This window comes from Apteryx rowi, unplaced genomic scaffold (genome assembly GCF_003343035.1).
Source record: "Apteryx rowi isolate R43461 unplaced genomic scaffold, aptRow1 scaffold_225, whole genome shotgun sequence".
NCBI lineage: Eukaryota > Metazoa > Chordata > Aves > Apterygiformes > Apterygidae > Apteryx > Apteryx rowi.
This window is the reverse complement of record NW_020448586.1, coordinates 933444-959096: the sequence shown is the minus strand read 5'-3', so window position 1 is coordinate 959096 and position 25653 is coordinate 933444. Positions and strand designations below refer to the sequence as shown.

General features: G+C 50.1%; 2 protein-coding genes across 5 annotated transcripts in view; one reads left to right on the top strand and one right to left on the bottom strand.

Annotated features, from left to right (window-relative positions):
• The first annotated feature begins 72 nt into the window (after positions 1 to 72).
• On the top strand, positions 73 to 18622 carry ANKS3 (ankyrin repeat and sterile alpha motif domain containing 3). Of its 4 annotated transcripts, none has more exons than XM_026065263.1 (18): positions 77 to 618; positions 3321 to 3424; positions 3572 to 3747; positions 4101 to 4299; positions 4522 to 4643; positions 4749 to 4830; positions 5537 to 5672; positions 7375 to 7533; positions 8700 to 8825; positions 9490 to 9605; positions 10322 to 10489; positions 11024 to 11148; positions 11426 to 11567; positions 11722 to 11894; positions 13190 to 13293; positions 14286 to 14369; positions 15675 to 15769; positions 16011 to 18622. In XM_026065263.1, the coding sequence occupies exons 1-17, from the start codon at positions 324 to 326 to the stop codon at positions 15755 to 15757; spliced, it is 2394 nt and encodes a 797-aa protein (XP_025921048.1). In that variant the 5' UTR covers positions 77 to 323; the 3' UTR covers positions 15758 to 15769; positions 16011 to 18622. The 4 variants fall into 4 exon arrangements, 3 of the variants coding, with proteins under 3 accessions (XP_025921048.1, XP_025921049.1, XP_025921050.1); XM_026065264.1 differs by having other exon boundaries at positions 77 to 2673; XR_003253410.1 differs by lacking the exons at positions 14286 to 14369; positions 15675 to 15769; positions 16011 to 18622 and adding an exon at positions 12944 to 13099 and having other exon boundaries at positions 73 to 618; positions 13190 to 13280.
• Positions 18623 to 18680: 58 nt separating this feature from the next.
• LOC112965852 (glucagon receptor-like) overlaps positions 18681 to 25653 on the bottom strand; it is a 9520-nt gene continuing 2547 nt past the window's right edge. The window contains exons 7-13 of the mRNA XM_026065266.1: positions 25436 to 25623; positions 25164 to 25224; positions 24870 to 24939; positions 24142 to 24230; positions 23763 to 23901; positions 23072 to 23113; positions 18681 to 22411 (exon numbers count right to left, since the gene is read on the bottom strand). Coding sequence (XP_025921051.1) covers positions 22340 to 22411; positions 23072 to 23113; positions 23763 to 23901; positions 24142 to 24230; positions 24870 to 24939; positions 25164 to 25224; positions 25436 to 25623 — 661 coding nt within the window. The 3' untranslated portion in view covers positions 18681 to 22339. The remainder of the gene's footprint in view (positions 22412 to 23071; positions 23114 to 23762; positions 23902 to 24141; positions 24231 to 24869; positions 24940 to 25163; positions 25225 to 25435; positions 25624 to 25653) is intronic.

Sequence of the window (25653 nt, the reverse complement as noted above, 5' to 3'; positions counted from 1 at the left end):
GCCCGCTCGGCGCCGCGCGGTGCGGCGGGAGCCGCTGTCTCGGGAAACGTGCTTCCTGGCGTGGCTCGTGAAGCGTTTTTCATTCCTCTCTTGCCTGGCTCTGTTAGACAATGTTTTGTCGCTTTCCGAGTTCAGTGTTTGTTTTAACACCTCTGTGAGCGTCGTGCCTGGGTTGCAGGTGAGGAGTAGAGCAGCCCAGGGACTTGTCCACAGGCACGTGTAGGATTGAACACAAGTACGCTGGGTCCTCAGCCAGCGCTCACCCTGTGGGAATACTCCTTCTCTCACACTCGCTTAATTATGATCATGGTATCCTGAGTCCCATGAAATCCAGTGCAGTTCCCACAAATGTAGTGTGTACCTGCCTCCGATCAGTCAGCAGAAAACAGTGGTCTGGATATGAGATGTTGCAGCTCTGGGAGTGCTGGTTGTGGCTGAGCTGGTTACAGCTGGGCTGTTTGAACCTTTACAGGGGTGTGACAAGGCTTTTTATTTCTGATAGATTGCTGCTGAGTTTAGTGGAGATGGCAAAGGTAGAAGCAGAAGTGAAGCATGTGATCAGCTTGGTGGCTCAGTTGGAAACTGCACCAGCATCCACACTTATGCTGTCCTGGAGAGGTATTTTTTGCCACAGAAGAGCCTTTGCGGCTGTCTCCTCCTTACCTATGCTTGGGGAAGAGTTTTGGAGTGAACTTAGCAGAGTTAGTGCAATTTAATGGTGACTGAGGGGCAAGTGATAAACATGCAATGCTGGACTTTGTTCTGTGAGGGGGGCTGTTTGCCCCAGTTTCTTCTCAAATTGCCTCCTGCTTCCTTTAGTATTGTTCTTCTGCATCTCTTTCCATATACTGTCACTTATTCCTTCCTAGTCTTATCCTCCAAAAAAGGATACTAAGGTGCTGTTTGCTGTGATTTTTCGTAGTAAGTTGTTGTGATGCATTTCCCTTTCCCTACCTTCCAGTTACCTTGTCTGCTTCGACAGGCAAACTCTCTGAATCCAAAACACTGTTGTTCACTGCCTGCACTGAGTCTCAGCACAGTAGAGCTCTGACCATGGTGAATAGGCAGGTGTTGATATGTTAAGTATAATTGATAATAACTAGACTCACAGGGCTAAGAAAGTTTTCAAAGGAATATCAAGTTAATTACTCAGCCCCAAAGCAGAACAACCTGGGGTGTCTGTCTAGCCTATTCTTAATTCTCCATTGGTAATTATTCCAGTACTGTTGTTTTTACTTTCAGAGTAATTTCTGTGGTCTTTAACCAAAATCTTCCTTGCCACAATTTAAGCCTATTACACCTTGTCATATTCACCATGGCCACAAGGAACAGATTATTTCTTTCCTCTCGCTGTCTGCAGCAGCCTTTTATGAATTTGAAGGCTGTTATCACATGCCCCCTTCTGTGTTCCCTTCTTTAGTCCAGACAACCCTGATAGGCATAGGATGTCACAGTTTTTAGGGCTGTGATTGTTTTTATTGTTCTCTGGATTCTGCCTGATTGTCCTCCGTGCTTGTGCAGGTGCAGCTGACATCATGCTCCAGCTTAGTATGCCAGGGAGAAATCTCTCAGTAAAGGGAGCAGTGATGTAGGTGGTTAGAGCACAGTGGAGACAGTAGGAAGGAGGCAGAGTCTTGAAGGTTCTGGTCTCAGAATCTTTCTTTTGTGTCAGTATTGCCAACATCCTGGTAAAGACCAAACATCTGTAGTTTTTATAGTTAGCATATCCAGTTAGCAAGGAGGTCTGGAGAGAAGACACGGAGCTTCATTTTCATCTGAATGTGCTTCTCCAAGTTGTCATGGGTTTTACCTCCTTTAGCTGTGAACATGACTTTTTGCCTTCCAATGGGAGCTTTAATCTGTTGCAGTAAGAAACACTCCTACTTTTTTCCCTCTATCATCCACTTACACCCATTTATATCTCTTCGTATTTTGATTGTATGGTGTTCAGGATGTGGGCTGTCTTTTATTTGTGTTCAGCCCTATATATTCTTGCCTTTGGATTGCAAGTGTAATTGAAATAGCTATTATTAGGTAAAATATGTGCCTTTACAGATATTCTTTAAAAAGGAATCACTTATTATTAGTAGACCTTTATTAGGTAGAATGGATGGTGCTTTTTTAATCTTAACAAACTTCAGAAGAAGGAGGGGAAAAAAGACAAATTTGTGGGAGAAAAGATCCAGTTGGGGAGTGAAGGGGGTGGGAGTTAAAGGCATTTTTCTTTCTTTGTAAGAAAAGGGGTTGGTGGTTGCAAGAAAAGGACTCAGCATTCTTTAGAAAATCTAAGGATGGTCTTGAAACGTTACAGCTGAGGCAATCTAAAGACCAACTACAGCTGAAAAAAACATGCTCCTGCTCTCCTTTGTTCTTCACGGATGCCAAATTTGGCATTTGCATGACCCCACCATGAATCAGTCTGAGGAGATAAACTGGCAAGAAATTATCAGAAAAAAGAATAGGTTTTGCTGGCTTAGCTGCCCAGCATAACACGTGGTGGGATCAGGCAAACTCCAGAAGTGGTGCATGGGAGGCGGTGAGACTAGAGGGAAGGGAAAGCACTCCCCATTGGATTGACTTGGATGTAGCCTGAAACCGCAGCTGAAGACATCGAATGATAGATGCAGCTGTGTCAAAGAGCTTTTATGAAGTGCCAAACAAGAACGTTCTCCTGTGAGTGGTTAAAGTGATTAATACGCAATTGCTCCCCAAGGCTAGGGATGGAAAATAAACCTTTCAGACAGTCGTGAAACTGTGCTGGCTTTGTAATTAAGTTACTGTCTGCAGTACTGTGGACACGCTCGGATAAGGAATGGGCAGGTGCATTGCTGATCAAAGTGTTTCAGCCATTTCCAAGAATCGGAGAGACAGGATTGCTGGATTGCTTGTGAAGTGCTGAAACAATAAACAGTAAAAGCCTACCAACAGCCTGATGACATATTGAAGTGTCCACTCTATTCAGGTGATATTAACTACTTTTGAAAGCAGTTGATAGTTGTTATTATTAATGACCTCATTGTAATTTAAGCAGGGCTATTTTGCAGCATAAGACAGATGTTCCTGGTGTTCCTGATGCATGAATTTTTAATTTTCTCTGAATTATAAACCACACAGACCAGAAATTATGTCCTTTAGTATAATACTAAGCATGCTGTCAGCACTTAAATAAGAGTTTAATATCTTTTCTTGACAAGGGTTTTCAAAAGTTGCCTTCAGCAGATTTTGATTAGAAGGGGGAAGAAAGCAAGCCAATGCTTCCGAAATCTTAAAATCAGATTTAAAAGATGATTTCTTAGTATTATTGACTTTTATTTTTCTAGTGTATACGAATCCCAGAGTCCACTGCAGCAAACTGCCAGCAAACCTCCTCAGCAAGTCTTGTCGCTCCAGGCTACAGCAGGCTAAGGAGGGGATCAAAGAAGAGGTAGGAATTTGACATGTCATACCTCTGAAATGACCTCACTTTCCAAGCCCACGGCATCTTGGAGCTGTAGAGCCAAAGGGTGGTGCCGTGTTGTATAGAGAAGTGAGATCAGCCAGCTAAAAGTTTCACTTTGCTTTGGTTGCTCAGGGCAGGATGTCGGAGCTGAGCGATGAAGCCAGTGAGTCGGAGCTGCTGAACCGCAGCCTTTCTATGTGGCATGGGGTCAGTCAGATGATCTGTCGGGAAGAACTGGACGTTCCCTTGGACTTGCATACAGCCTCCTCCGTCGGCCAATATGAAGTGGTGCAGGAGTGTATTCAACGGTAAGGAAGGTTAAAGAGGGTACAGGTCTGTTACTTAATTCCGGTTATGTGTTTTTGCTGGCTGTCATACAGGTCTGCCTAATGCTGGGACAAGGGTACATCACTGGAACTTCTGCAGTGTTTTTAGGCACAAGGTTGGAAGGGACAGGTCTTTTGGTGAAAAATATTGCCTCATTTTTTGGGTGGAAATTGTTTGACACCTGATAAGAATTCCCATGTGGACAAGGCTTCGGTGCTAGAATTTTTTTCAACCTTCTTTCAGTGCAGTGATGGTAGGAAGAGGCTACAGGAACCTACTGTGATCTACAGCTCCAGGCCAGTGGTTCAGCAGAATTCTTTTCTCTGTTATTTAGTGGAGATCTGGATTTAAATAAGAGGAACTGTGGTGGCTGGACCCCACTGATGTATGCCTCCTACATTGGTCATGACACCATTGTGCATCTGCTGCTGGAAGCAGGAGTGAATGTGAACATCCCAACACCAGAAGGGCAGACACCACTCATGCTGGCCTCCAGCTGTGGAAATGAAAGTGTTGCTTATTTCCTTCTCCAGGTGCGTATCCAGTAATAAATAGGTAAAGCCACTACTACATGTTTTACATCTACAAAGAGTAGGATTCTCCATCAGTTGTGACCAAACTGCAGTTTTTGCTCTGTTGTGAGTTCAGCTTCCCGACAGGGATTTAAACTTTCTTGGTATCGCAGCACAGAGGGGCAGTGGCTAACAGACCCAGCAGAGGGGATGCAGTAAAGAACATTCTCTGTTCTCTTGAAGCAAGGCGCGGAGCTGGAGATGAAGGATATTCATGGTTGGACAGCCTTATTTCACTGTACCAGCGCTGGACATCAGCAGATGGTGAAGTTCTTGCTGGACAATGGGGCAAATGCCAACTGCAAGTAAGGAGGAATTCATCTCTCAAAAGATGTCTCTAATATTTCAAGTATGAATCATCTTTGATTTCAGCCCGTGTGGATGTGTTCTTTTTCTCTGCCTCTCTCTAGGGAGCCTGTGTATGGATATACTCCTCTGATGGAAGCAGCTGCTTCTGGCCATGAGATAATTGTTCAGTACCTTCTCAACCATGTAAGTGTTTGACTGTTTTTTGTAAAGCGGAAAATCTGTGGTTCCACACCTCGGTGAGGAAGAACTGGGTGTTTGACACCAGACTTCTTAAAGTGTTGTTATGTTTGGGTTTTGATGAGTCACCTCTGATTGAAGACCCAAGCTTCCAGAACTGTTCTGGAAGTATGTTTTCAGAATGCTAGTGCTCTGACTGTACACTGGCTTTGCATGAATAGGAGTGACACCTAACTGTCCAGATTTGACTAAATAATGACTAAATTGGTAAACTACTAATGCAGTTACCCCAGTGTTGTGTTTACAGGTTTGTATGCTCTAGCTAGTGGGCATCTTGTGCCTCTGTCCTAAAGCTTTTGGACATTCATATCTCTTGATATTACACAGCACCTTTTTAATATCTCATTTAATTGGTCCAGCTTGCTTCCAAAAGGAAGCAGCAGTGCAAAAACATATTTTGGATAAAACAGACTAGTTCCCAGTGGCAATGCACAAGAGCAGAATACCTGGGCTAATTGGTATTCTGGGACTGGAGAGATAAGATAATTAGGAGGGCAACAAGGGATTAGTTAGTGGAGCTTGAACTGTGTGTCAAAGGTGAGCCTGTATTTCTGATGGGTTTAGAGGAAGTAAAACAATTCTTTGGCTCCCTTGAATTTCATATATGTATCTAGCAAAGGGAACTATGATAAACGTGTTTCTTTTTCTGTAGGGAGTAAAAGCAGATGTGAGAGATAACACTGGAGCTACAGCACGGACGCTGGCCATGAAGTATGGACATATGAAGATTGTGGGATTGATAGACTTGCATACAGCCCCAGTGCCCAAGGTCTTCTGCCGGGGTCCAGGTAACAGAGAAATGTTTTAGCTCATTCATTTTTAGACAGAGCCTGAAGAGAGGTGCTTGTTGTTTTGAAAGCATGTAATTATTTGTGTAGGGGTAGTATTGGCTGATTTGCCCTGGAAATTGCAGTACTTCTGAGGACAAATCACAAAATGGTTGAGGTTGGAAGGGACCTTGGGAGATCTTCAAGTCCAACCCCTCTACTCAAACAGGGTCACCTAGAGCATGTTGCCCAGGATTGTGTCCGAACAGCTTTTGAATATCTCCAAGGAAGGAGACTCCACAACCTCTCTGGGCAACCTGTTCCAGTGCTCAGTCGCCCTCACAGTAAAGAAGTTTTTCCTCATGTTCAGATAGAACTTCCTGTGTTTCAGGTTGTGCCTGTTGCCTCTTGTCCTATTGCTGGGCACCACTGAGAAGAGCCTGGACCCATCTTCTTTATACCTTCCCTTCAAATGCTTACTGATAAGATCCACCCCCCAGCCTCCTCTTCTCCAGGCTGAACAGTCCCAGCCCTCTCAGCCTTTCCTTATATGAGAGTTGCTCCAGTCCCTTAATCATCTTAGTAGCCCTTTGCTGGACTTGTTGCAGTAGCACCATCTTTCTCTTGTGGGAAGCCCGAAACTGGGCACAGTACTCGGATGCGGCCTCAGCAGGGCTGAGTAGAGGGAGAGGATCACCTCCCTTGACCTGCTGGCAGTGCTCTGCCTAATGCAACGCAGGATTCCATTGGCCTTTTTGGCCACAGGGGCATGCTGCTGGCTCACGTCCAACTTGTTGTCCACCAGGACCCCCAGGTCTTTCTCTGCAGAGCTGCTTTCCAGCAGGTCAGCCCCCAGTCTGTCCTGGTGCATGCAGTTATTCCTCCCTAGGTGCAGGACTCTGCACTTCCCTTTGTTGAACTTCACGAGGTTCCTCTCTGCCCATCTCTCCAGCCTGTCGAGGTCCCTCTGCATGGCAGCACAGCCCTCTGGGGTATCAGCTACTCCTTTTTGTATCCGTTTTGTAGCATCGGCAAAGTTGCTGAGGGTGCACTCTATCGCATCATCCAGGCCATTGATGAATGAGCTGAACAGGATTGGAGCCAGTATTGACCCCTGGGGGACACTGCTAGCTACAGGCCTCCAACTAGACTTTGTGCCCCTGATCACAACCCTCTGAGCTCTACCATTCAGCCAGTTTTCAGTCCACCTCACTGCCTGCTCACCTAGCCCATACTTCATCAGCTTGCCTATGAGGCTGTTATGGGAGACGGTGTCAAAAGCCTTCCTGAAACGAAGGTAGGCAACATCCACTGCTCTCCCCTTGTCTACCATGCCAGGCATCCCATTGTAGAAGGCTATCAGTCAGACTGGTTAAGCATGATTTCCCCTTTATGAATTCATGCTGACTACTCCTGATCATCATCTTATCTTTCATGTGCTTAGAGATGGCGTCCAGGATGAGCTGTTCTTTCACCTTTCTAGGGATTGAGGTGAGGCTGACTGGCCTGTAGTTCTCTGGGTCTTCCTTCTTGCCCTTTTTGAAGACTGGACTGACAAGAGTGACTGGAGTGAAAGAAGCGTGGATCCAGCAATTTTGGTCTGCTGCCCCTTTTCTCACCTAGTTAACTTATGGGTTTTTTTGTGCATTGTTCTTTACAGGAGCAGTAGCAAAATAAAATAGGTAAATTAACATACTGCTAACAGCCTTTGTTTTGACCACAGGAAAATATGAAGATTTGAGTTCCTCAGATGAATCATGTTCTGCTCCCCAGAGACAGAGACCTGCTCGTAGGACCAAGGGTCCCAGCATTCATGAGGGGCCCCAGGCTTTGGCTAAGATAACAGCAGTTGGAATTGGGGGAAAGAAGCAGTCTCACTATGGTGAGAAAAATTAAAAGCTAAACTGAGAGTTCTTTTTGACCTTTTAAGTGCTCTGCAGCTGTTTCTGTGCTTTTTTGGTTTTTTTTGGGGGGGGGTCCTGTGTGGCTTGTACGGGGAAAAGGTAGCAAACCCCCTCATACAAGGCTATACACTCTCTGGTTTAAAAACAAAACACCTGAACTTTCTTGTCAGAGCTGGATATTGATGTGTGCTTCACTTATCAGTGGAACAAATGCTGCTGTTAGCTCAGTCACTGTTTCCCTGACTCTTGAACAGTCCAGCTTCCTTTTTGGAGGTAGGTTTAAAAGTTTGAGAGCGGTTCCCAAGCTGATGATGGAGTAAGCAGTTACACAGGCCAAGATATCACTGATAATGAAAGTGAACTTGCTGTTCCTAGACCTGTTGGTTTTGTCTTCTGTGACAGCTGAAATATTCACTGCTTAAAAATGAGATTGTAAAACCTGTGTAATAGGTAAGGAGAAAGGTGTCCTAGTTTAGACCCAAATCACTAGATGCAATGGTATGAGTTTTGCTTTGCATACATGACCATAGCTAGTCCTCAAGTTGATTACGTCTTTGTCTAAAATAGCTACAAATATGGGCGTAGAAGCATATTTAATGTTTAGTTAATTTTCTTAGCGCAGATGAATGCTACCCCATGGATAGCAACCGTACCAAAATAGTACTGCCAGCTTCTGAAATCATAGTGGGCTGCTACCGGTGTATTAACACAGATGCAAAAGGGTTGCTTTTACAGGATGCGCTTGGCTTGGCAGGGAGGGGGTGCACAGTCTGCACTTTGCTCTACTAAGCAGATGGTTTTTGTCCTTGATGGTCTGGGAGTAAAGAGGGAAGGAAATGCTGAAAGCTCTATAAGTAAGGTGCATCTCTGCTACAAGGCTGTTTCCCTGTGACTTTTCTTCAATGCCACTATCTAGATAAAGTACATTTGGTGTGTGGTTGTGTGAGGGAGCTTGTAGGCATGTGCATTTCTCAATTTCTGTGTGCTGTTTAAATAGAACCTGCCAGCTGAAAGTACAGTCCCTTCTTTGGATTCTCTTCAAATCCCTGAGTGGTTGCTGGTGGTTGCCCTTCCTCTTGCTAGAACCTCTCTGATAACTTGCATCCTAATTTCTTTGCTTGTTCTCCCCTTCTCTTGCACACAGAGCAGGTCCCTCTTCAGGGCTATGTTACATTCAGTGATGATGGCAGCTGTGAAGCAGATGATATCCGGAACCGGGATGTTACCTCTCCAATCAATGAGCAGGATGTGGAGAGCAGCAGCAGCAGGGGTAAGTCACTGTCTCGGAAAAGAACCTGACTTGCGGTGCACGCCTGGATGTGGGACCAGCCTGCGTGCAGCCCCTTGGCTTGTATGTTCCCTTCCCAATCTGCTTAGCCTGTTTAGGCAGCAGTGGTCGCAGGGTCTTTAGCATCACACTATTGCATCTGTGGCTAAAACTGTGTGGTGCTGACCCTGTCCTCCAAGCAGTGTGTGTGGTGCTCTAATGGAAGGAGCAGGGGGAAGAAAGGATCTGTGGGCACTTTAAGTGTAGTAAAGGAAAATGTAGCTCTGCATTGGCACTGTGCTCAAGGAAAGGACTTTCCTGGATTTTAGTAATGGGAGTACAGGCTTGGTTGTAATAATCCCCTTTTCACCCTGCTACCCAGAGCTTCACTTATGTACCTGTCTCTCAGCCTTCCTGCTCTCTGTGATACTAAACAGACTTGGGGAAAACCTAGTGCCTGGGATCAGACATGTGATACTGCAGAATCATCTCGTGTCATGAGTATTGTTCATGAAGCCTTGCTTCATGAAAGGTTTCTCCTTTCTTTACACCTCCCAGCAGGTTTCCCTGATTAGCTGTGTGACAAAATCAGGATTGAACATAAGGAAGCTGATCCTTGGTTTCTTTTTTGTTTTTGTTTTGTTTTTTTCCTTCCTCTCCTTTCTAGAGGAGAATGTTTTCTGCACCAACAACTTGGCAACCATCAGGAGCAGCAGCAGTAGCAGTGAATGCCTGACCAAAGCCCTGGGGGTCAGCAGTGAAGGCTCCCTGGAGAGCAATGAGGTGGGGATGTCCAATTTCCTTTCTCTACCTTCAGACTGGCTGATGCTGTCACCCTTCTGTCACCCTCCTGACCCTACCTCCACAGGAGACTGTAGTAGCAGGCTAGATGAAGGAAGGCAGTACTGCAGAGACAAGAAAGTCCGTTTCCATACGTGAGCATTACAAACTGGCTACTAGCCTGAGAGATCAAACAAGCCACCTCTTAGAGCATGGTCACTCTAGAGTAGGTCCTTGATGGCTAGTCAGTAACTTTTAAGTACTCCCTTCCCTAGCTTTGGAGCTCTTTCTCAAATGCCATCTAGCTAGCAGTCTAGAAAGGACATTCTCTGCTAGAGCTTGGACTAGTTATTTAGCTTGGCAAGATAACAAACAATATCACAAGGTTTAGAGAAGTACAGCAGTGTCATACTGGCATTTCTGAAGTACCAACAGAGGGGAAGAGGCAGGAGGTTACTCACTGATTCAAGTCACAGTTCACGTTTTGAAGCCAGCTCTGGATAAATATAAAGCAAATGATAAAGGATTTCTGGTAAAGGATTCTGATAAAGTCTTAAATGCATGTGTTTGTGGGCTACTTCCTGAATTTAGTGATTGGGAATTGAATGAGCCTGCACTTTCTCTCCTTTTTTCGATGCTTTATTACATGTAGTGATCCTGTCATCTTTACATGATCCTCCTTTACCTTTACATTTCCTGGGATGATTTTTCTTTTTCAGGATTCTGACCATGCAAATAGTCCTCCTAATCGGAAACAAGCCAAAAGCTTTAAGATCAAGAACCGCTACAGCAACAGTGATAGCCAGTGGACCCACTGCCCTGGGAAACCTGGGAGCTCTAGTCAGCACCTCATCCTTCCTGAGCCTCCTGTCTATACAGGACCCCAGGTAACTAAGGACAGAGAGCTTCCTCTGGAGTAGTGCAGACCATGCCTCTGTATCAAGCTCTGGAGGTTTGTCTAAGGGTTTCCAAGCTTTGTTCTTGGCTTTATCAGGTAGAAGGGAATTTGTCACCAAAATGTCTTTGATACCAAACCTCTGTCCCAGCTCAGATGCTTGTGGAACAGCAGCTTCTTCTACAAAGAGCTGCTTGCTTAGATGTTGCTGTTTCTCTGAAGGTTATTCCAGATCCTTTAGGTCTGTGAGCATGCTCTCAAATGTGGCTGTGGTGGGGGCTAGGGGAAACGTTGGTGCGTCTGTCTTCCCCGCGTTAGGTACAAGATGCAATATCTGCAGCATATAGTCCAGTTCTGTTGCATTGTGTGATGCCAGAGAAGTGCAGTTATACAGGGAAGTTATGACTGCTACAAAAGCCTAGGAAGGTGTAACAGCAACATGAAGAAGCAGATGTTTATGATGAACAAGAAGTGTGGTGCTCTTGTTTATGAGAGTATAAATAAGCTTGTTTTGGATGGGTTGCAGGACCTGGCAACATTCCTTGAGCAGATTGGGTGCCTGAAGTATCTGCAAGTGTTTGAGGAGCAAGATGTTGACCTCCGGATCTTCCTGACCCTCACAGAGAGTGATCTGAAGGAAATAGGCATCACGTGAGTGGCTGTAATGTGATTCTTGCATTTCCACTTACAATTCTCATAATCTCTCCCTTGGAAACAGCGCACACAGCCTGATCAGGAGAGTTTAGCTGGTGAGCGCTTTTCTGTCCTGGCCCTGTCCCCCACACAACATTGAGATCCCTTAGTCATTGGCTGCAACAGGCTCCTGCTGTTGGCAGCGCCTTGGAGGAGCCAGTAGGTTGCAGAGATCCTCATGACATCCCCTTGGGCCAGGGGCCAAATGGTGAAGTGTTTGCCATTGTCCCACTAGTTTGTTTGGACCCAAGAGGAAGATGACTTCTGCCATTGCCCGTTGGCACAGCAACGCTCGACCCCCCAGCGATGCCCTGGAGCTGGCCTATGCGGATCGGCTGGAGGCTGAGATGCAGGAACTGGCCATTCAACTGCACAAGGTAAGATGTCTGCCGTGAGTGCTCAATGGCTAATCGCATTGCAGTAAGGGATCAGCAGCGCACTGTTATGTTGTATGTGTTTGGGAGCAAGCGTGTGAGAGGGTGATGTACAGCACTCGCAGCCTAGTCCCTGTTCTGCTCTGCCCTGCTGTAGAGGTGTGAAGAGGTGGAGGTGATGAAGGGCCAGGTGTGCCAGGAGCAGAAGCTGCGTGCGGTGGCTGAGAGCTGTTTGATGGAGCGGGATGAGACCTTGAATGATGTCCAGTGCCAGCTCAGAGAGGCTCAAGCTATCACCAAGAATGTTGGAGTCCTGCTGGATCAAATCAAGTAAGTCATTGCCAGGAAATGGCACTGTGGCTACTGGAAATGGCATATAGGCCGTGCAGAGCTCAGGGGTGATATTGGCACTCCTGCAGGTGACTCTTAGGGTAAGACAGGAGAGCTTACTGGGCATCTGAACCCATTCTGAATTCTTCCTGACAGTCTCAATTGGCAAGCCAAAGCCATGTGAGAAGATGTGTAGCTTTCATCTGATGCATGAGATAGAAAAGGGCCTGTTTTTTTCAAAGGTGCCAAGTGCCCTGTTTCAGCTAGGAGGAGAAGGCACTCGGCTCCTTCAGAACTAAGGGGCTAAGTGCTTTGTTCATGGTTATATGAACGCCTAGGGACCAGCTTCAGGGTGTATCTTGGTGCTCAGGTGGATGCAGGACTGAGTTTTTAACTTCAGATAGTATCAAAGAGCTAGCAGTGTCCTGCCCTGGCTAGTGAAGGACTCCTTGCTAGCAGCTCTAATGGCACCTGACAGAAAAACCTGTCCTGTTTATGCCAACCACTGCCTTAGAGTTTTCTCTTCTTACACCCCCTAAGCTATTCTTTATTGCACTTGTGGCCCTTTTTTCCTGCCCCGGTTGGATTACCCTTCTGTCTTGGGCCCCTTTCTATCTAGTTAGAGGACTGACATGTCCTTGAAGCTGGCACTAGTCCTACTGCTATAATTCCTGGCCCAGTAGAAGGATGGGGTCTGTTCACTTCTGAACCAGGGTAAATTGAGATTGTCTTGCAAAGGGATGGCAAAGTAATCTTCCCAACTGTGAGGGGTAGAGCACTGTTCTCTTCCTTCTGACTGAAGCTCAGGCTGTCTGGTAGTAGGACCCTGTGATGCTCCGAGGCTGCACTGCTTGAACCAATGATGTGATATTAGCCAGACAACTTTATCCATGGCCCTTTTCCTTTAACCTGATGCCTATCCTGGGCTAGCTTCACTTAGCCCATTAGAAACCTTGGATCAGGCTTGATTCTCATGCAAAGCGGGCATAGTCCCTGCCTTAGGCTTTCTCCTGCTCAACCCGCCGCCTCCTTCTCTTCTCCCCCCGCAGCTCCTCTGTGGACAGGGGCAGAGATTGCTGTGGAGATGGGGCACAGTGGAGAGCGCCCTGAGCTTTGTCTGGGGCACGTCTTCCTCTTCCTGGGAAGGAACAAGGAGCAGTTTGTAATCCAGGGCGTTAGATGCGGTCCCTCGGCACCCCAAGCAGGTACTTGCAGGATGTAGGAGGGCAGAGACTGGCATGTTGTTCTTAGAAGTGCACAGGGGCACTTCTAATGGTCTTTGTCTTGTTTGGCAGGTCCTGTCAGGCAGAGCTGTCCTCCCGGCTAACCCAAGAGCAGGCGGTTGGCAGAGTGCTGGACGCAAAGGTGCAGCTTGGAACCAGTGAGAGCAGGCGGCTTGGTGAGAGTCAAATGCTGCACCTGGGGAAGGAGGAGCTTACCAGGCTATGGGAAAGGGTGCAGGGGCTGAGTAAACAACAGGAAACCCAGAGCAGCCACATGCTTGTGCCTTATGCTGCTGAGAGGATAATATTAGAAGTGATTTGGAAATGGCTGAGTGGCCAAACCCTCAAATTTAATATTAAAGGTCTAGCCCAGGGAAAGCATCTGAAGCATCCAGGGCCTTTGGGCTTTCACTGCAGCAGAGTTTCTCTGAAACTTTTTTCCTAAGTGCGTGCTGGGGTCTGGCAGGTATGTCTGTGTCCAAAAATGCGAGGCTGTGGCACAGACACTCAATGGCAGTCCTGCTTCATGGGCCTGTGGCTTCCCCTTGCTGTGCAGCACGTGGGCTCCTCAGATGTGTTATCACACTGTGCTCTAGAGCAAAGTTTGAATCAGAAGCTCCAGTAGGTTTCCTGACCCCATCTGGGGAACCGTGCTGTTAACACATTGAGGCAGTGCGAACTACTCTATGCGACTGGTCAGGGATGGCCCGTTGCATCCCTGCTGCGGAGAGTTAGCAAATGATCCTGCTGCCTGATGACAAGCTTCCAGAGATGCATTTCACTGTTTGTGTTTAAAAGTGAGACAGACGGGGATCTTGGTGTTTCCCCATCCACTACATTTAATCCCTCTGTAATTCACTTAATAGTGACCTGTCCAGAAAGAGAGAGGAAAGAAAGGGGGAGGAGGGGAAATCCAAGCACATGAGCTTAATTCTCTTAAATGATGGAATTAGTGAGAGGAGGAAAAAAAACAAAACAAACAAACAAAAAAAAAAACCCAAAAACTCTGTGGCTATTGCAGATGATTCCAGTTCTTTCAACATGCAATACAGAACTCCTTTCTGGAGCCACTTTGGGTGCAAACACTGTCAGAGTGACACCAAGCGTTTGTTTCCACTGTGTCACAGAGAACATGCAGACTTATAAATGTTGTTTCTCTTTCTTGAAGGACTAAAAGAATGGCCGCCTTCCTTGAAGTCTCTGAGCTTGCCCGAGCTGTCAGCTGTCTTAGAGGAGTGTGTGGGAGAAATGGGTAAGGTCAGGGAGAACCCTGGTCACATGAAGTGCCTGTTGTGCTGGACTGGGGGCATGGCTGGGCAGGCTCCTGATGGCAGTGGTGGGTTGGAGGAACCTAATTATCCTCCATCATGTTCAGAGAAGTCTCCAGGCTCTGAAGCTGGTGCTGGCATTTTCTTGCATTTCTTATCTGCTGCTAGAGTAGATCCTGCTGTGTTTCTGTGGGACAAATTCCTAGGAAGAGCCTCTTCTGTCATCTTCTGCATCTCTTCCTTCCCTTTGTGTTGCGGAAGTTCTGGCTCTCCTGTTAAGGTGTGAATGCTGTTCTGTGCTTTACCCCAGTGCTGTGTTCCCTGGGCCCCAGTAAGCTCTGCCAGTCCAGCCCAGCAGCAGCTTTCCCTGGACTCTGCCCAGTCACTGCTCTCCCTGTTGTCCCAGCAGTCTGATCTCCAATGATACTAAGGCACTTAGACTCCTGTGGCTCCACTTCTTTGCAGACGCGCTCTGCGTTTCTGCAGGCTCCCAGCATGGGGGTTGCAGGACTTTTACGGCATGCTCTCTCCTGAGAGATGCTAGGTGCTGGGAATGCTGTCACTGCTGAGCATAAAGCAGCTGCTGATACCTGGACCTTGGATGGTTGCATCTTCCTTGCTGAGAGAATGAGTGTTAGCCAAGAGCAAGGATTTATTGCTGTTTGCTCTGAAACAAGCCTAGGAGCGCTGTACTGCCAAGCTGTAGTGTCAGTGTAACTTGTTGTTACACCCTGTGGCCACACGGTTATGGGCCTAAGCTGCAGCAAAGGGCCAGATCTGCTGCAGCACCTTTGTGCAAAGGAGAGAGCTGCTCCCTGTGCTGAGCTGCATAGGAGATGGGAACGTGGACCCTGCTTCCAGCTGCCCAACAGCTCAGGAGCCCTAGTCCCTTCCCCGCTTCCCAGCCAGAAACATCCATCCAGTTCCCTGGTCACTGAGGAGGCATCTTTCTCACTGCAAAGCTTGGGCTCTACCTTGTCCTCTGTTGACAGAACCAGGCTAAGAGAAGGGGATATATGTGCCCCCAGCTACCATCCTCTCCTCTTGCTCAGTTATCAGAGCTGCTTGCGAGGTGGCTTCCAATGCCTGTGCCCTGTTCTTGTGATGGCAGGAACTTGTCCCAGCAACAGGCAGCCAAAGGGGCTGTTGTTTGAGGAGCACTGGAAGCTGCAAGGAAGAGGGCAGTGTGAGAAGCAGGAGAACAGCAACAATGCTGTCTGCAGCCTGTTCTTTGCCACTTGTTGGCCTGTTGTGCTAATGATTTTTTTTTTCTTTTGATTTGTCCTCAGGAAAAGCTCTGCAGACTGTGACTCAAAACCTCCAAAGGCTTCAAGCCCCAGGACAGGGCGGGCAGAGCTGGCTAGAGCCATAATGAAGCAGGACGGTGAGTAGGAAGTATTGACAGCTATGGAGGGCTCTGGAATAGAGGACAGTTGCTCACAGCAGGTAAAAGCCATCTGCTGCTTGTGCCCAGTGCTCAGTCATAGCCTGCACAGCTGTGGCTCCACTCTAACTGGTCCTAAGCATGTGCCCTTTGACTGGCTTTCCCTTTGGAAAATCCCTAGCCCCCTTGTCCCTCTGCCCCACTGAAAGGATGACCATCCTGTGTTTCCTGATGGCTGCAGGAATACTGACGTCGGGTGACTGTTCCACCCGGAAGCTAAGTGTGCCTGGGAGAATGAGCGAGAGGGCTGTGCTGGCAGTACCGCAGCTCGGCTGAGAGTGCTGCAACGGCTGACAGATACGTGGAAGAAGGTCTCAGCCATTGGAGAACGTGCCTGGGAGAACGAGGGACAGCAGAGGACAAGGACTCGACACCTCTATGGGCCTCACTGTTGTCTGGGTTCACAGGACCATGTTGTTCACATCAAAAGGTTCAGTTAAGAGGAGAAGCACTGAGCTGGGAGGGTTTATCTGCCTTAAGCTTCCTGCAGCCTTCATCATTAAGGGCTGCGTGGTGTTAGAAAGCTGACTGCAGCCATCAGGCTACCCTTCTCTGCATCCCATCCTCCCCAAGACCTCTGACACCTGCCACAGCCCCTCCTGTGACATGTGAATTGGTAGTTGTCCAGGAGCAGACTCCAAAAATGTGTCTGAAGCAATAAGGAGGGCAGGCTTGTGGTGAGTGGGTAAAGCAAGTAGAGTTAGTGTCTGTCAGTTCACTGAGCTGCACAGTTTTTGCAGCCCGTCTCTAGCTGGCATGTCTTTCCTTTTGCCATCCCAGATCTGTCCTTCAAAACCTCTCCCTCCTACCAGGCCACCCTGGTTCAGTCCAGATTCTTGCCCCCTTCAGGAGTTATCTGTGATTGTGCTCTTCATTCGCCACAAGAACAAGCTCTTTGGGGTTGCCTAATGGCAGAGACCAGGGCAGAGACCCTGGCAAGGGTCCCAACACTGAGAGCAGTTGCAAGGCAGATGTGCACCTGGAAGGACATGAGAGAGAAGGAAAAGCTCCAGAGACTGTTCAGTCTCCTGTGCCTCTGGCAAGAAGCAGAGTGCCAAGCAGGCAGAACAAGAATGAGGGAGAGAGGTCTGTCCCATGTGGGAGATGGGTAAAAAATCATGTCCCAGCTTCAGCTGCAGTGCAAAGCTTCAGTCCTCAACCACTGCTTGCCCTTGGATTCCAGGCTTCCCTGTTTGGAAATAGATCTGCCCAGGCATTCTTGCACCAGCAGTGCAGGTGTTTGCAAAGTGCAAGCAGGTGGTGCAGGAAGAGGATGACTCCCCAGAGAAACTACCCCATCTCTTGGAGGTGTGCAAGCAGCCATATGGGGACCAGTGGCAGTTGCGTTAAAGCAAAATGGTTTCCAGGACTGTGCAGTGATTCTCTGTTCTTCTGTATTGCTGAGTCCTGTCAAAAAAAATACCTTAATTCTGAGTGATGGGCTTGAGGAGCCTGGAAAATTGTCCTTCTCTTTGCTGGGAAGGGGAAGAAACAGTGTTTTCTTTCTGATTTTTGGAGCTTGATCACTGATGGCAGAGTACAAAAATCAGTTCCAACTCCATCCTTGGAGCAGGAGTCAGCCCTTCTGATCAGCAGCCCAGGACCATTTAGGTGGACTTGAAAGCTAATCTGTGATAAAAGTGATGTCTAGCTTGGTTGTTCCAATGAAAAGTTGTACCTGTGCTTCCTGGGGGCAATCCTGGAGTACTGAGGCAGATATGGCCCACTTCACAAGCCTGCCCTACTGGCAGTTTGTGTGCAGTTGTGTGCTCAGCTGTGTGGCATTGCCCTGTTTTCATGTTTGACTCTTAAACTTGAGACCAAAAAATTGTCTGCCATGTTTAGCAAATGAGTCAATGACGTGGGCACATGCATGTAGGCATCCAGTGCCTAGCTGTGCAGTAGGACAAGGCTGCAGGAGGCTTCACCCTGAAAAACTTTTTGCTGTGGCAGAGCTGATTCTCCTGAAGGCTTTAGTTCCTGAAGCAGCAACCCTGACAGCTCCTCAGAATATTGAGGACATGACTGTACTGGGAACAGTATTTTGGGCCTTGTCCTCCATTCCCTGGTGCCAGAGGAAATGTGGGGAATGCCAAGGCAGCATGTACCCCCCTTCTCCCCAGCCTTGAGGGCATCTCTGGCTGCAGTAGCACAGCGTTGTCAGTGCTGCTTCCCTTGGAAGCCCAGACTTGCAGTTAAAGCAAGGTGCCTATGGGGGAAGAGGAGACTTTTGCAGAGGCAAGAAATAAGTGGAAGGGCCTTGGAAGGCCCCGGCCTGGTGATGCCTCAGTAGAGCTGGATAGACTGTGCAGGAAATTGGGTGGCAGGAAGAAGAGATTGCATGGACTTGGGATCAGCTTTGCTGGGTCTTAGGGGGGAAGGAAGGGTTTCTGGGGGGGGTTGGGACATCCTGGGGATTTTAATGCTTGGGGAACTGGGAACAAGGGTGCAGTGTGGGTGGGCCAGAGACTCAGTGGTGTAGATGTGAAGGAAGAAGGGGAGTCCCGCAGAAGAGGGGCTGCAGGAGCCCAGATGTAAAGGTTTAAAGGAGTTCCAGAGTAGTCCTCCAGGGACACTGGAGATGGGATGTTCCTTGAACAGTGTGTTTCTTTAAGGAGGCAATCCCTGAAATGCAGGATTTCAAAAGCATTCAGTGCTGAAAGGAAGGCTGTGCAGGCAGCAGGGAGAGTCTGGTGCTGCTGTAAGTTGAGCTGTCCTGCAGACTATGTTGGCTGGCTAAATAAAATAGCATTTGCTGACTTGGATTAAAAAAAAATAAAAAATAAAAATCTGTGTCTGGTGCCTGGTCTGTAGGCTTCCCTGGAGGGAGCTGGGGTTGTCGAATCATGAATAACCTGATTGATTTCTTTTGGGATAGTCAGAAATACATACAACTTCTTCCAGCTTCCTCCCCAGGCACTCGTGTGATGAAGGGCTCTGGGGCTTCCTTATCCATGGCTTACCTGTCCCTGCCTGGTTCCTGATGAAGGGGACACCCTTGCAACACGAGCTGGGTAGGTGATGTGGGAGCTCACGTGGTCAGGCAGCGCTGGAGCTGCAGAGGAAGAGTGTGTGCAGGTAATAAAGCATGAGCTCCCCTAAGAGCTCAGCTCCTTCCCCCCTATTTGGGAACTGACACTTTTGCCCCCAAACGGCCCTAGTTACATGGCAAAGGTTATTGTCTCTACAGTAATTGAGAAATGAGCTTAGGCCTTGTTGAGTTGTGTGCTGGGATTTTGCTCTCAAGATGAAGTACTGATTTTCTTGCATCCAGCTCTGGTCTGAGACTGAGCTGTCAGCGTGACCAAGTTCTTCCAGGCCCTCAGTCAAAGCTCTGATCTGTCACTGGAGATAGGAGACCAAGAGGATATAATTCAGCAGCTATTACAAAAAGCTTTAAATAGGGCAACAAAAAAGGGATCTCTGTCATTTTCTAGCCAGCAGTAAAGCTCTTTGTGTTTCAGTACAAACTTAAGCTGACTTGGGGCCTGGACTGGTGGGAGTGGAGCAGAGTAGGCTGCACTTTGGGCTTGCTCTCCCAGTCCTTATATCCCAGAGCAGCCTGGCAGTGGTCCAGCGTGCAGCAAGGGTTTTCTGTCTCCGTGCTCGGTTTTGAAACTGCTGGGAAAGAACTGGAAGCAGTTCCCCCTTACTGCCATGAGTCAGGGGTCCTTGGAGTTGAGAACTGCTACCTCTCCTTAGCTACATCTTGCACTGAGCAGCACTTCAGAGAGGAGCATATGGAAGCACAGAGGCCAGTGCTCATCAAGGGGATTAATTTTGATTTTGGGAAGAGAGCCAGCTTTCTCTTCCCAAGGCAGTGTAGCTTCTAACAGATTTGGCATCAGATCCTGTAGCAGCACCCCCAAACACACGCGGATAGTAGGTTGCTGGAGCTTGCAGCAGCCAGTGAAGAGCAGAGGAGCATCCAGAGAGCAATCCAACTCCTGTCCAGAAGAAACTACCTGCTCCCTTGTTTTGTAGATGGCTCAGCCTGATGTGATAAATAATACAAACAGCTACCCAAATCACTATCATGTGTTTTATTTTGCCACTTACCTCCTTGTTGTGTAAACTAAAATCTATTCCTAGAGAATAGAACATAGTTCTAATTTCAAGTATCCGTTGATACCTCTATAACTGGGAGTGTGTGCGCTTATGTGGCAAAGTGAGTATCAGTGCCCTTGCATATGCTGCTGCCTTTACCTCACTGCCTGAGAGCTGTTTTCCTCCCTCAGAGCAGACAGAAGTGGCATGCTCCATTTGCTGAAAAATAAACATTTATTTACATCTGAAAAGAGAGTTAATGTGCAAAATGGTCTCACGGGGGTTATCTAGCCAGGAAAGAACTGCATGACTTGCTCTCCAGCCTTGAACCCAGTTGCAGCTGAGCCTGGCATGGCCTCTTTCCTTCCTATGCTCAAGGCAACCCTCCTTAAGACATTGCGTTTCCAAGATGCTTTCCCTCTGCCTGTAAGCCCAGGGGGCTGAGTGGGCAGCTTGCCTGGAGCTGGAGAACTACCTGTATCCAATTCTGTGTAATGAAGAGTCGGAGCTGCTTTCACCCTCCTGATGGAGGTGTGGCCCTTTCTGCAAGGTAAAGTAAATGATATGGACTGCAGTCTCAGAAGCACACTGCTACTGAAGGTAAGAGCAAGGGGGCTTGGACATCGTTGGAATCTGCTGCTGCACTCTTGGCTCTTATGGGAGAGCACCAGAATCAGTCCCATGGGGTAGCTCTGCCTGCTGCTGTTCTCTGGCAGAAGCCAGATGCAAGTGAACATTAGTACTTGAACTGCACAGGCGCTTCGCTTCCAAAAGGAGAGACGTGTAGATGCTCTGAGCCATGCTCACAGGGGAGTATTGCTTGCTGCTGGCTCTTCTCCGATTTTGATGTTCTGCGTGGGGATGTCGGGGTCCCTGTTGCAGCCTGGTGGCCAGGATACCAAGGTGTGCCAGGGCAGTGCAGACAAGGCTCTCCTGTTAGGCTCTGCAGTGTGCACTCCTTGTGAGCAGGGGTCTCTGCAGTGTCCCTCTCTTGGGATCAGTGGATTTGCTGAGAAGAGCTAGGAAGGGAAGAGGTTCTGGATTTTCTGGGGTACAGCAGGGCACTTGACAAGGGTGTGCAGCTAATGCTTTGGTGTCCTACAGGAAAACAAACATCTTAAAACATCTGTTGCACAGCTGGGACTAGAAGTGCCCAGTCTTTTGTCAGTGAAACAGTTCCCAAGTGCAAGATGTTTCCTGTGAAGGACTTCACAGTTCCGGAGGGAAGAGGTGGTTAAGATGCTGGGCCTAGGACTTGCTGAGGTCAAGGCTCAGCTCCCAGCTCTGCTGCAGGCTGGTGCTCTGGAGTCCTTCACCCTCCCTTGTTGTGGTTTTCTCCTGCTGCCAAAGAGGAAGCGGTGCTGCTCTTGCTTAAAGGGCTGTTGTGAGAATAAACACAAAGTGCTCAAATGCTGCAGTAACCTACATGCTTGCCTACTCCGCTGGTTCTGCTCACTGCAAATGGAGGCTTTGATGTGGCTCTGCTGTAGGCAGAGTTCAGAGAATGGAGGAAATCTGGTGTTTGGTGTAGCTGGAGAGGGCGGTGAGAGAAGGAGGGAGGCAGGTGTTGAGGGAGGCCATGTTCTGTGTCAGTTATGAGGGTGGTGAGAAGGTCCAGAAGCAGCACCTTCCTATGAAGAGGAGCTTCGCAGGAAGACTCTCTCTGGGACAGACAGTTCACAGGGCATTAGCAATATGGTCTTTGCTTAGGGCAAGGAGAGCAGGAACGTGATTCCCTGGATTGCAGCATTGCTTGGCACAGCTCAGGGCACTTCAGCTTTCCAACTCTGAATGCAGTGGCAGCAAGAGATGCTTGTTAACCAGAACAGTGGCAGCAGATGCTGTGTAGGAATGTCAGGGCCAAGCAGCATCGCAGTGTCTCCCTGCTGCTTGCCCTCTGCTGATGGCTGGGCTCCATCTCCAGCTGCTGTGACCCCGCTCCTGCAGAAGCCCAAGGCATCAGTGCTGATGGGGAGGGAGTTCCTGTGTGCAGGGCTGGCAGATGCCAACGGAGGTAGTTTGTGGTGCTGTACACTCAGGTCAGACAGTGGTAGAAATGAGCAGGCTGGCCTCCCCCACGTAGCTTACCTGCTCCACACTGAAGCCTAAGTGAGGTGAGGTTCTTCTGAGGAGATGGCAATGTCTTGTAAGAGCCAAGTGTGTCCGTCTCAGCCCTAGACTGCAGTGGAAGGAATCTTCCCTCTGGCAGCTCCACTGCTTTTGGATGCAGCCCAGCCATTCCTGATGCATGCTGCTGCACAGTTTCCTTTAGGGCTTGTGCCCTGCTTCCAGGTCCTCGGCACAGCTGGGACATAGGCTCCCCGGTATGCTCATTCGCAGACAACAGAGGTGCAGTACCAGAGCAAGCTTCAGGGCAGCTCCCACCTTGGTGGTCGTGACACTTGCAGCCCCCATGTCCTCTGGCTCTCCAGGGCAGGTCACTGCAGCTGTGCTGTGCTGCCATCACTGGGCACAGCAGAGCACTGGGTGGTCGAGCTTCCAGAGCTGCCACTTCTTCTTCATTTCTGACTTCACCTAGCAAGGAGATGAGATGTCACAGAGGCTTTTCCCTAGCAGTGCCTTGTCACACTTCCCGCCTGCTGCTGTAGGCACAGGTAAGGCTAAGGCTGGGGCCCTTTGGGACACTAGAGGTGTTCTGGGGTCAAGCTGGGCCTGCATCCTCTGGAGGAGCATCTTTCCTCTCCACAAACCAGTCAGCACGAGACAAGTTTGCAAAGCCTGTGGCTGGCAGGACACAAGCCTAGCCCAGTTCCCAGCACAAAAAGGCAATAAAGTCGAGGCTCAAGGAAACCTCCTGTCTTTGGGTTTACTGGCTTCTGGCACCCTAAACTAGTGCTGTAGCAAATGGATTATGCTCAGTACACTCATGCAACCTCCAGCGACAGCCGGGCTGAGCATATAGCACAGCTTGCTCGCACTGCCCGAGCCTGGCCACCTCTGCAAGTCATCCTGTCTGATGTTAGGGGAAGGAAGCGCTGTAACAGTCCTCCAGCATTTTTGCACTCATGCAGTGACTGGTTCCAGCCCCTGCCACGACATGGCCAAGAAGAGTACCTCCCACTCCAGCTGTGGCTGTGTTATGCAGTTAGCACACTGCTGTAAGTCAAGGGAGGGAGCACAAACTAGGCAGAAGTGGGCTGGCTGTAAGGCAAAGCTAGCAGAGGCGGTACGTACCTCTTTATTGGCGAAGCAATACAGCACCGCCACCAGGAAGCCCTGGGGAGAGAACAAGAGCACAGAATGAGCCTGACACCTCCACTGGCCTCTCCCCTGGGCTGGTGCACTCAGCGGCCCTGGGAGCTGCAGTGCGTTTTGTCTCATGAGGCTGTTTCTGGGCGCAGGTCACCCTGCCTTTGGAGTCAAGGTCACCCAGCCTGGAGAACATCCTGGGCATGGTGCAGCAGTCACACGTGCATCAGTTTCTCTGTTGCCATCAAGCAGATGGTGACAGTGCCACTGGTTTTGCTGCCAGCTGTAGGGCTGCTGCAGTCGTGACCCCCTACTCTTGGAGCTCAGCCAGGGGGCAGTGCATGGCTGGGTTTTTGCTCCATGGTGCTTTGGTAAGCTGCAAGCAGGGTCGAGGCCTGTGTTCTCCTACCACTGGGTCAGGTAGGCTGGAGCTGGGACAGTAAACCAGGACCACAGCCTGGGTCATGCGCCCTTTGCTGGGCCGCATGAGGGTGAGATGGATGCTCTTAGTGCATGCAGCCTGGAGCTGGCATTGCACTGGCTCCCCAGGCCAGGAACACAGGCCAGACAAGGGGTGGTGGTGGGCACCACCAGGCTGGCAATGGGCAGAGAAAGGGGGGGCCTCTCCTCCCTGCATGGGCTATGTGCTGCTGCACAGCTCACCCTCCTGCCTCACCTGGAAGGAGTTGAGGAAGAGGGTGAAGAACACCTTGACATAGCGCAGGATGCCCGTGGTTTGCTCATCAGTGGCAAAGATGAAGACTACCTCATGGATCCCGAAGAGGGGGATGAGGGTCAGTGTGGCTTTGGCCAGTCTGAAAGAGTAGAAAGGGGTCCATAGGCCTGTGAGCGCTAAAGGGTTGGGGCAGGCTTGCAAAGTGCACCACAGGGCTAAGCAGGGACAGTCCATTAATTACCATCAGCATGGTCATTTATTGACATTACAGGACTGAGAAGCAGGGTGCTGCCCTGGAGGAGATGGGAGTGTGGAGGGTGGCATGGCATAGAGAGCAGCCTCCTCCCTTCCTCCCTCCCCGCTGCCCCCTCCAGCTCACCGCAGCTTATAGTCCGCGTAGCCCTTCTGGTTGGCACGGAGTTTGGCCAGGATCACCTTGAGGATCCTCATGAAGATCAGCAGGTTGATCTGGGGGGAGATGCTGCTAGCACAGCAATGCCCTGGGCGGGGGCACCTGTACCCCAGCATGCCCCCACCCTGGCACTCCTCGAGGGGCTGTGGGCCGCTGTGCTCTGGGAGAAGGCAGGTGTGCCCACCCACCGGCAAAGGCGAGCTGCCTGGACTCATGGACACCCACAGCCAGCTGTGCAGCCCAACAGCGCTGGAGCCCCAGCACCTGTCCCTCGGCCCCAAATCCAGGCTGGGAAGCAGCAGGGCCTGCACCCAGGACCCTTCTCTCTGGCTGAGCACAGACATGCCCCCTGCGCTGACCCGTAGGGCCTGCAGCCCTCCTTTTCTCCATGTCCCTGAGGTTACAAGAGGGACAGTTAGCAATTCTGTGCAAAAAAAAATGTGCAATTAGCGCTGGGCCTTTGAGGTGGCCCTATTGCGCAGTGGGCATGGGGCTGGCTGGAGGGATGGTGACACCTCTCCCAGCGGGGAGCCGGACAGGGGCAGGACTGGCTGCTGGGAACCGCTCCCGCACCAGAAGCGGCCCCCATGGATCGTGGCCCTCTGCAGGGCCGTGAGCTGGGGGCCAAACTGCCATTCTCCAAAAAGCCGTGGGACGCGCTTGAGACAGCGAAGAGGCACCCGCGCCCCCCTTACCAGGGACGCCAGCAGGATGGGGATGCGGATGATCCACCAGTAGGCCATGTTCTCGTTCAGCGCCCAGCACCTGGGCAGGGAGAGCAGCGTGGTGACGCCGGGCCGCGAGCGGGATGGTGACACGCGTGCACATGCGGGAGGAGGCCCCGCTGAGCGGCACAGCGTTTCGGCAGCGTGCAACCCGGCCCCCGCCCCGCGGCCGCCTCGGTCCCCTTCCCTGAGCACCCAAACCCAGCGGAGACCCGGCCCCGGGGCTCAGCACCCCCCGGGGGACCCGCGTCCCTCCCCGCTCACTCGGCGTTTTCCTTCAGGTACTTGGCGGCCATCCAGGGCACCACGAACACCACGGGAGTGCCTGCAAGTCACACAGCAAACCCTGTGAAAACCAAGCGCCCGCCTGAGCTGGGAAACCCGCCCGGCGAAGGCAGCCGGGCCGGCCGTGGGGACGCCGCGGGGACGCCGTGGGGACGCCGTGGGGACGCGGCGCTCGCCCACGCTGCGGGGACGCCATGGGGCCGCGGCGCTCGCCCACACCGCGGCGCCGCCTGCGCCCGGGTGGCCCCTACCCCAGCCCAGGTAGAGGTAGAGCCTGTAGTAATTCCTCTCGGAGAAGACGGCGCCAATCAGCAGCTTGTACAGGTAGACGGCCTCCACCAGGAACCAGTAGTGGTTGGCCAGGATGCAGTACTGCATCACCACCTGCGCCGCCCGGCAGCCAAGCGCCGCCTGCGGAGACAACGGCGGCCATGAGGCGGCCGCGAGGCGGCAAGCTCGCCCGCGGGGC

Bases quoted from the DNA above. Each gene is read 5' to 3' on its own strand.
- ANKS3 (XM_026065263.1), top strand. From the start codon at position 324: ATGAAATCCAGTGCAGTTCCCACAAATGTAGTGTGTACCTGCCTCCGA. The intron at 3,425-3,571 runs GTAGGAATTTGA...TTGGTTGCTCAG, and splicing joins AGGAGGGGATCAAAGAAGAG to GGCAGGATGTCGGAGCTGAG. The intron at 4,831-5,536 runs GTAAGTGTTTGA...CTTTTTCTGTAG, and splicing joins TTCAGTACCTTCTCAACCAT to GGAGTAAAAGCAGATGTGAG.